Below are 10,501 nucleotides of genomic sequence, written 5' to 3'. Positions count from 1 at the left end.
TGCTCCGACATCATCTTAACAAAACTGCTATATTGGAACCGTGTTATCTTTAATGGATCGTTCATAAAACATGAACTAGCGGAGCAAGTGAGGGTTCGCGCCATCATATTCGCAACGCTACAAATGCGCATGTACAATAAAAACCAACTCATACATAATATCAAATGAAAGAAGATTGCATTGCATTTCGAATGACATCGATCCCACAAAACAGTATTTAAAAGGAGATGAGTAATGACCTGCCAAAAAGTACCTAAACTGCCACATTCAGTGGTACCGTGGCCTTAAGTTCTTATTTAGGGTCACTCTGAGGTACTTGTAGTCATCAACCTGAGGGATGGGAATGTTATTTAGTTTGTATTGGAAGTTGTGGGAGCAAGTCTCCCACCACGGCCAGAGGCCGCTGCCGAATGCCCAAACTGGACAACGGCCGAGGCGCGCAATAGCGCACGTATAGAAAAGCACAAAAGCCTATAAAAGAAGGCACACGCCCACAGAGAGAGGGAGACGGACCGTGGCCACGGAGGCGTGCAGTTCGAACGCTCCGGCAATGTTTTACTTTGACCTTGATACTAACAATCCATTCCTGTTACTTTAATAAATGTAGTTTCTTGTTTTGGAAACCCCGGCTTCGTGTTGTTCCTCCCGGATGGGCATGCAGCAAGGCAACCCTACCACAAAGTTGAATGGCTTTTTTATTTGAAATTTGCAAATAATTTAACTCCATGTCCCATGTACAGCACCAACTTTGAATGTCATTGAGGCTTGTGCTCATTAATTGTTGATCGTCAGGCGAAAGTATTTCTTTAAACAACAGGCAATCATCTGCAAATTAACGTATGTTTACAGACGGGTGTGGGGCGGAAACTATGTCGTTTATATAATAATAACAGCAAAGGACCAAGAAGGCTTCCCTGTGGTACTCCAGATGTTACGTCTAATATCTCTGAGCAGCTACAGTTGATTTCGACAAATTGTTTGCGACGCTGTAAGTAAGAACATACCTATCTAATAATAAAGGGATGAAGACCTACACGTTCGACTTTGCTAACTAGCATTCTGTGGGGAACCAAGTCCAAGGCCTTGCTAAAGTCAAGAAAAATATCTACTTGGCCTGATCTGTCTAGAATGGATGCAAATTCATGAACAGTGGAAACTGTTAAGAGTCAGTTAGCGCCACCAGAAAGCATAGTGGCAGAGAACAATGCTAATAAAAGAAAAAGAAGTGGTGTGGTGCAGACCGTCAGCAGATTCAGACGTGTGTTCTTTTCTTCCCACGCTTGTAACGGAAACAAGCTGGGTAACCGTAGAGAATCTCTTTCTAAATCCATGCTGACGAGGCGAGAGTATGTTATTCGCGTTCAGGAACTCTGTAATTTCGTTCGCGATGATATGTTCTAGTAGTTTACAGGATGTGCATGTCAGAGAAATAGGCCGGTAGTGGCCTAACGTAAGTCGGTCACCCTTTTTGCACACAGGCACTACTCGCGCCATTAACCAATCGTTTGGCAGAGTGCCCAAGGAAAAGGAAGCACGAAAAATGACTGAAACACAAAAATGACTTTCACCTTCACTTGGGATTTTATCGTTCGGCTGGTTTGAGCTGGTATATCGCCTCCTCTTATTCCTACCAACATGGCCATAGCAGACGAATTTTATTATGCGGAAGGAGACGATTGCGTAGCGAAATCAAATACAAACGGGAAACGTTTTTTTTTTTTTGTTTGCCATTTGTGGGCTTTGTTTTATTCCCTGGAGCACAAGGCTAAACTAACAAACAGTCGTAAAATATATGTGAGTGAGGAGACACAGCACAGGGAACGCTTCGACGCGATGGACCAGATAAGGTCCTCTCGGCGCGCACCCGAATAGCTTCAGGCAACAGCGTCTCCGCCGTCCATACGGCAGAACTGATGAAAAGGAAACAAAAGAAGGAAAAGTATCCCCTTCCGGGCGCGCGCTCTTCCCACGAGGAACGTCTGCTCTGACCTTGACGAACACTGGCTTGAACAGCGTGCCAAAGATCTCTCCACTTCAACGCGTTCATAAAACGTATTGCCCCTGTGAGACAGGAAACTAGGGGCAATGATTATCAGTGAATGGACGCAATGCTAGCTGTGTTTGTCTTTACCACCGTTTTCTCTACCCGCTGTTTGAAAGCGTTCAAATAGCGGGTAGACGCAAAGGAGGCTAGCTTTGTGTCTACCTACTAATTAGTCCAATCAGAACTTGTTGCACTGACGTCTCCGCGCGGTCGCATCTCGTTGCCTCCCTCAGTGTTTATTCGTGTACATCATTCCAGTGTTTACGAAATGACAGCCCGGTGTGCGATTTCCACAGCCCAGCACGCGCACGTTCGACGCTTCAGAAAGCGAGTAAGTACGCGCCATACTCACGAACGCTGAAAGTGACACCGACCGGAAGCCTATTTCTTCACCGTGTTTGCCGCCTAAAGCGGGCCGGGGATCCACTAACAGTGACGTCACGCGCAGGCCTTATCTTCTAGTTGGCATTGTCTGTAGTCACGGTGTAAGACATTGTATATATCTTACTCCGTGGCAGTAGTTGGCACACCGGTTTGCCGGCGCATGCGCGTGACCATCCGAGCAGGCGAACTTGATCGCCGTATGGCTAGACAAAGAAAACTTCGTTATCTGGCCCGATTAACGGGAATTTCAGTTACGTCGTGCGGTGACGAGGGTTATCGTAGATGGAGTACGGATCAGGCACGAAAACAAAATCAAAATCGAAAGCGAAAATGGCCTGAAAATCTTGAAGATCGTGCTCAGATGGGGACGAAGAATAGACAAAGACGTCACAATTATAGCGAATTACGCGAGCACAGAGCTGCTCTCGCTTTGGAACACGTTGTACTCGAAATTTTTCGTTTTTTTTTTCCGGAGACTGTTTTTGTGGGTTGTTTACCTTTCTCTCTCTTTCTCTCTCTCTCTTGTTTATCCGAAGATAAAAAATGCGAAATTACCATCGTAACACCGGCGTTAAGGATTATCTCCATCAGCGTCCTCTTGCAGCTGAAAAGTATCTCAGTAGAAATCCTTGAGCTCCGGAATGCTTGCACGGGATCTGCAGCAAAGTCAAGAACAGGACGAAGCTGGTTACAATACACCAACTCATGTTTACAAACAACCCGGCGCGCCCTCTCCCTCTTTTTTTCCCTTTCTCTCTTTCTCTGGCGCATGCGCGGTGGCCGGTGGGCAAAAAGCTCGGCGTCCCTGTGTAAACAAGCCCTTGGTATACGCTGTTGTTTTTCACATTGTGCCGTGTATTTCGCTTGGTATTGCTTTTCCAACGTGCCGATTTCAATGTCGGACTACTACAGCGGCCTCAGCGAAGTGGACAGAGCCCGTTATGACGCGAAACTGCGTGTGAACGGTGTGGACTACGGCGATCCGTACCGCGTGGACGCCTCGGAATGGACGTTGACGGGTCGGCGGTGGCCCCCCGTTACTATGATAAACATAACAGTGTATCTGCTTTTCACGCCCAGCCGATTTACGCCGTACACATTGCAGGCGTACAAGTCCCTGGAGGCGTACAACTACTTCGAGTCAGGTAAGCAGGGCTGCATTCCATCGCCTTCCGAAGCCAGCTGTTTTAGGCCTGAGTTGAGACGATGTTTCAAGCGTAGTACGGACTGAATTTGAATGATTTGCGCCACAGAGCAAATAATGCAAGGTGTTGAGGATTCATGTAGGTCATTCCGAGATCCGTAACGCCGCAACCACGTTTCGTTGGTGCTGTACATACTCACTCTAAGATAGCTAGCTTTTTCCCGTGTCGGTTGTTGATTTCGTCGTTCATATGTCTGTGGTTAAAAACCGCGTTTGTAACACAGCTTCGAGTTTTACGTGCTAATGCTTACCCTGCGTTCATGTTCATTCCATGTGCGTGTATCACGCCCACGCGTACCTGGAACAATCGTCATTCAGAAGTGGCGTACAGTAAAAACTCCAGTCGGCAAAGACGCCTAGTCGTTACAAAACACGTCTAACTGCTCGTGCAGAATGTCTCGTTCTCAGGAATATAGCCTTCACTGCGTATTGCAGAGCTGTGCTGTGTACTGTCCAGTGACTAGCAGAACATGCGATCGCCGGTGTCTCCCGTTTTCTGCCAACAACTGATAGGCTGTCATAGAAGCCACTAGTGGCCGCGTTGTGCTCGTGTGAGGCATCTACCATATTAGAAATTGTTGTTGAACACCAACATGAACAAGTAGTAAACAACATTATTTTCATGTCACATATTTCTTGTGTTGTGCCACATGCATGCACATCTAAATTCCGATGTCACATTCCTTCCACCCACTTGCAATTCTGAGGCTGCTGTTTTGATATTCTTCTCAAACATAAAATGTCGTGGACAGGATGATCATTGTAAAACCACCGCCACGGTGTCAAAATTAAGAGGGTATTTGGTTGAGAGTGGTCACCGTTTCACAAACTATAAACTGGTGTATTGGTTTTGTATTCTTGCCCAGGCCATGTACGTGACGTCCGGCTGTGGCAGCCTGACAGGCACGAGTTGTGTTTTGTGCGGGCGAATGTCAAGCCATCGCAGAGGGCAACTGGCCCACCCCATGACGCATGGGTATGCCTGGACCATAAGACAGGTCAAGTTTACTGTGGCCACTGCACATGTAAAGCGGGGTAAGTTCGTTCACAGCTGCACCGGCAACACAGCATTTTCCAGAAGCATTATTTGCTCGTTTAGATGAAAGCTGATTAACTATTTACCTCTTTCCTTGCAGTCTGGGTGAGGTCTGCAGTCATGTAGCTGCACTTTTGTTCTTTGTGGAATACACGGCCAGAGTGTCCCAGGAAGACTCGTGTACCTCTCAGCCGTGTGCATGGACCAGGACGGTCGCAAGAAAGGTCTGTTACAGTACTCGTGCATATTGTAGATATGAGCTCTTGTCAAATATTTTTAACTATTCTAGATCCTGGTGTCTGGAACCCTATGTGACAGATTGTGTAACTAAATTACAGCTGTCTTTCGTTTCTTTTGGCTACCTGCATAAGTAAAGCCGTGCACGAAAAGGGACTTTCGTATCCGCATTCAACCTGCATTCATGAATCCTGCATTCGCAAACTCTTAAAATGTGTGCTCAGTGACGCTAAAGTTAAAGGCATTTTGCTATGAGAATTATCATGTAGGCCAACCCAACAAAATGTCAGGATTGTAATTATTGTCCTTAAATAATAATCCCAATGCTTAATCCTTTGCCCAGAACAAGCAGTCTTCAGTGTCCGAGGGCATAATTCGGGGAGCTTTTCAGGATTGTGACAAAAATTATGCTTGTGCTTTTTGGTGACAGCACTGGCTGTCTCGCAGTCAAAGGTATCAGTGCAGCGAACAAGCTGTGGAGATCACATTATAGCATGTCCATGTTCAATCTGTTATCTACATATTGCAATGAATCTTTAACTCCATTGCTCAGCTTCATTGTACCTACCGTAGTTGCAGGTTTAGATGGCCACTGTTGTTTTCTCTGCTGTGGTAGTGCCATTGAACCCTTGATCATCAGTGCATATCCATGCATAAATGGTAAATATGAAGGGCTATATTTAATAATTATGACACTAGTTTATTCCTTTTGATCCATGTGCTACGATCAAAAGTTTCTAGATGGAACAAAAGTTCAGTTGCAGCGAGGTGTGTAAAATCAATGTGCATTCATACAATCTTTTGCCACGCTTTGACAACTTGAGATGCAGGCCTTTTTTTTAAAAAAAGGGCGATGTAAATGTGGATGTCTACACCACAGGAGGACATGGTCCCTGTCCACCAGCTGGACCTCAGCAAGCCCGGAATGCCGAGCCGAACGCTTCCCGAAGAACCAAACCATGTGTCCGGGGATTTCCAGCTCGCCGACAAAGCCCTCTTCGAAGAGATTCACCGACTGAACCCTCAAGCAGTCGTCCTGAGGTCCATCCCAAAGATGGACGACGAGGACACCGACTCCGCCTCAGAGGACGAACAGTCCTACACATTTTTGAGGCAAGCTAATGCTCATTCCTGTTACTAAATTTGGCACATTGATACTTTAACCTGTGGGTTTCTACTTTACCTGCTGGACACTGCTAGGTAAATCCCACTCCGTAGCTCGCTATTTAAAACTGCTACGGTCCAGTTCATCCAAAGACTGCCGTAAGGCTCCTATGGAGAGGAGACAGCAGCAACACACTGAATTCGTAAACGATGTGTTTATTGGCACTCGAAAACGACAACACGCTTTGCCCTGTCAGCCAAAAAAAATAAAGGGTTGGTATTGCCTTATTTGACGGAACTGCCTGTGAGGCCCATGCTGCCGTATGAGGCAGATTCGTGGGAGGGGAGATGCAGCAAAAAGAAAGTAAAGTTCCTGCTTAGCCAGAGCCTCCCCCTATGGGAGCTCCCATTCATTGGTCTGAACCGGCTTAAGTAGCCTGCGGGAAATGGATGTGCTTGGGGCGTCTGGTTGTAGGTTAGCCTGGACCTGGGCAGCTCCATAATCATTCCGAAGGGCGCACTGGCGGCATGGTCATCGAGTGGTCGAGACCACCCACTTGTTGTTGGCGGAACATGATCAAAAGAGGTCAAAATAAGGACTTAAAGACGAGGGCTGGTTTTCTTCAGCACCTAATAGTGTGACGTGCCTTACACAAAATGCAGGTTTTTTTGGTGCTTTGGCAGCAAGTTTCTTTAATTCATAACATGGGGCTAAGCAATTAATCAGCTCCGAATTTTTAAAACAAATCAAGGTTATAGCAATGTGTTGTGGGGCAAGAGACTACCAGATTACCAGTGAAGCGCAGTTGTGCTTTCACCAGAAATCTCTTGTCGGAAGTGGGCACATATGACTGCGGGTGCTGTACACCTCGTTACTTCGATGGGCTTCTCTTCAATCTTTCTATAAGTAGTAAAAGTCAGTGCGCTATCTCCTTTACTGTCGTGCATCCCCTGGGAAGAACATGTCCAGAACATTTAAGTTGCACGAGCCTTGTTCATTGACGCAGGAATGCTCATTGCTTCTGCAGAAATGCTAGGGGTAGAAACAAAATTGTGAATGTATCGTCTCAAGAATGTGACAAACGTCGCCCAGAGCCGTGTATGGGGAGACTTTGGCCAGTCTATGATCTTGCTGCTGGACGCCCCCCTTCCGAGTGAGCCAATCAGCCCGCGGCGCTGAGCGAGGGGCGTGAGCACATGTGCGTGAACTCTCAGCTGCTCCCAGCTGAGCGGGGAGGGCTGCCATTTTCACTCATTCGTCCGGCAAAATGCATGGGATTGACATCCAAATTTCGCTTCTTTCCTTTTATTTGGCAGGCTATGCAAAAAAATATTGTTATTCCTCGGTGGCTTAATAAGCTAACGAATTAAGTTTCTTTGCATTTGAACGCAAACTTTGCTTCCGGCGAAAAAGAAATAAGCCCGTAGCAGACAACGCGTAACCTCAACAGGGCTCGGCGCCCACTGCATTGCGTCAAAATGGCAGTCGTCTCCTCTTTGCTCCCTTCTTTCTCTCTTGTCTTTCTGCACCCTCCTCCCTTCCCTTCACTTTTCTCCTCTCCGGCGCCTTCGTTGCCACACCCACTGGCCTAACTCTCCCAATATACGGCTCTGACGTCGCCTATCTTCATAGTGTTCTAATTTTTGTAAATATTTCATTTTTAAGGAAAGTCAGGAGAACAAGATCAACAAGGATGTCGCTCCCACAAGACATGTTTGTTCCCATGAGAGAAATTGAGAGGATAGAAAAGAGCACGAGACGGCAGGCGACAACACTTATGTGGCGGGAGGTTCGCTACGGCAGAATAACTGCTTCCATCATCAACAAGGTTTGTGAACTAATGACATTCGCTCAATTTTCGTAAGTGCCAGCATGCCAAGCATGTGCCCTTTACAGGTGCGCACAATGCGAGACACTACATCCCCAAAGGCCATCCTCGACCTCGTTCTACTAAGAACCCCGCCACTGACCACCGAGGCCATCCGCTGGGGTGTCGAGAAAGAGCCCGAAGCCAAGGAGACATATCAGAAGTTCATGGAGACTTGCCACAGCGACTTCAGGCTTTGCAGTGTTGGGTTCGTGATCGATAAGAAGGTTGTACCTGCTGCCATTATTCTTCTCTTCGTGTTTGAGTGTGCAAGGACAGACAAAGCTTGCACAACTTTCTTAATTTATATCTTAATCAGCTGGTGCCAATAACTGAAGCACTCTTCCCTTGTTCCATTTCACAGCCTCACAAGGAGTTGTAACTGTTGTATGTTAAGGCTCGTTCACACACTTGTAACCGAGAACGACCGAGAGACACAGCCGGTTTTTAAGCCTCTTGCGACGTCTTAGGACCAGCTCTGCAGCAGCACATGCGGTCCCAAGACGTCGCAAGAGGCTTAAAAACCGGTCTTGTCTCTCTTCGTCCTACTCGGTTACAAGTGCATGAATGAGCCTTGAAGGGGCGTCCACACCGGAATTGAAAAACATGCACGACTCCCGACTTTTGTTGTGACAAAAAACCGCATCGCAGGAAAGAGAGACAAAAGCCTGGGCTCACCCTCTTTCAATTGGTTTGGGAGAGGGCTCTCTCAAACCAGTCCTTTGCTCATTGCAGTTGCTTAGAACCAAACTGATTAAATGCAAAACTTTCCATGTTTTGGTCTTCTGAAAGGAATAATGTGCTTAGATAGGCCAGTTAATACATTGCAAAGGGTATAAAGCGCCGTAGAAACATGTACCGAGACGCGAAGAAAACGGCATGGGGCGCACTCTCAACTGAAGTTTATTCGAAAAAGTACACGCTATTACTCCCAACAGGAATGCACAGTCATCAATCAATCCCTGCGCAGCTCACGTTTTAAGTACTCCTACTCATCCATAGATGGGGCCAAAGACTGTTCCCTGACGCACTTGTTTCCCCTAGCCCTAATCTCAAAAGCCTTGTGTAGTTTGTGTGACACCTTGTTTTTGTATTTTGCCAAAATCTTTGTGCTGTTGAATGACGGGGCGCAAGGGCATCTGCTGCAATGAGCAGCGAGATGCCGTGATGGTTTCGTCCTCGTGGAAGCTGCGTGTTCGCGAGCTTGATCATTAACACACATATTTGCACTACATAGCTTAACCCACACGTCATCGGGATCTTATACACGCTGCCAGTCGTGCACTCTGTGTACTTGTCCCCATGTCTAGTGTTGCACGGGTCTATGAACGGCTAGGGATTATTGATTCTTCGGCATAATCGCGACATCTTGTTAGGCGCTGAAAACAGAGCCGAGACATTGTATCGCTGAGCCTCCTTCTTAAAATTGCGTGCGACGCCGTGCATATATGGAATAACCACCATTTGATGGGGGAATTTATGTGCAGAAGAAGGGAATTAGCATCGGTGCCAGTGTTGCTCCTGTTTTGTGCAATATTTTTTTAGGTGTGCGCAGAAAGGCTATTTCGGAGAAATTGATAAAGAGTGATGGCAGATACAAGGTATCTAACTACGTTGATGATTTCCTCATCCTCGCACCCACAATCGGTCCCTCTAGTTGTGGGGAGGTGCTAAAGGTAATTAAATCATGTTGCCACGGATTGTCTTTCACTCATGAAATACCTAAAGATAGAATAATGCAATTCCTCGACCTCAAGCTTAGTTTTTTAGGGGAGCACATTTGCTGGACGTATGCACATAGGTCAAAGAAGGGGATTCTTTTTTACGACTCCTGTCATTCAAAGCTCGTGAAAGAGAGATATTGCGAGCTCGTGTTTAGAAGCGTCGCTTAAGAAGTCCTGTCTACGCAGCGCACAAGGTAGCTTTGTGAGACGGGTAGACCGATTGCGGAGGGGGGATTCCCAATGAGCTCATCGGTCGAGGTAGCCAGGAGCCTGATAAGGAAATTTAAGACATCACAGAAACCATCCTGTGACATAACACTTCAATGGCCGGTGGTTATTCTATATATGCACGGCGTCGCACACATTCTTAAGAAGGTGGCTCAGCGTTACAATGTCCCGGTTGTGTTTTCAGCGCCTAACAAGATGTCGCGATTATGCCGAAGAATCAATAATCCCCCGCCGATCATAGACCCGTGCAGCACAAGGCATAGGAATAAGCACACAGATTGCACGACTGGGGTCGTGCATGAGATTCAGATGACGTGTGGGTTAAGTTATGTAGGGCAAACAGGCCGCTATGTTAATGATCGGGCCCGCGAACACGCAGCTTCCACGAGGACGACACCGTCAGGGCATCTCGCCGTTCATTGCAGCAGATGCCCTTGCGCCCCATCATTCAACAGCACAAAAATTTTGGCAAAATACAAGAACAAGGTTTCACGCGAGCTACACAAGGTTTTTGAGATTAGGGCTAGAGGAAACAAGTGCGTCAGCGAAACGTCTTTGGCCCCATCGACGGATGAGTAGGAGTACTTAAAACGCGAGGTGGGCAGAGAATGATTGATGACTGTGCATTTTCCTAGGGAATAATAGCGTGTACATTTTCCAACGTACTTCAGT

General features: G+C 46.8%; 1 protein-coding gene across 1 annotated transcript; it reads left to right on the top strand.

The window, feature by feature from the left end:
* Positions 1 to 4,821: 4,821 nt before the first annotated feature.
* LOC121836816 lies at positions 4,822 to 8,342 on the top strand. Its single transcript, XM_042292044.1, has 4 exons — positions 4,822 to 4,892; positions 5,786 to 6,018; positions 7,676 to 7,838; positions 7,907 to 8,342. Exons 2-4 carry the CDS (start codon positions 5,792 to 5,794, stop codon positions 8,207 to 8,209), a joined length of 693 nt encoding a protein of 230 aa, XP_042147978.1. The 5' UTR covers positions 4,822 to 4,892; positions 5,786 to 5,791; the 3' UTR covers positions 8,210 to 8,342.
* The last annotated feature ends 2,159 nt before the right edge of the window (positions 8,343 to 10,501 follow it).

The sequence above is a fragment of the Ixodes scapularis genome, unplaced genomic scaffold (assembly GCF_016920785.2).
Source record: "Ixodes scapularis isolate PalLabHiFi unplaced genomic scaffold, ASM1692078v2 PGA_scaffold2__306_contigs__length_199485367, whole genome shotgun sequence".
Classification (NCBI taxonomy): Eukaryota; Metazoa; Arthropoda; class Arachnida; order Ixodida; family Ixodidae; genus Ixodes; species Ixodes scapularis.
This window is presented reverse-complemented; position numbering and strand designations above follow the sequence as displayed.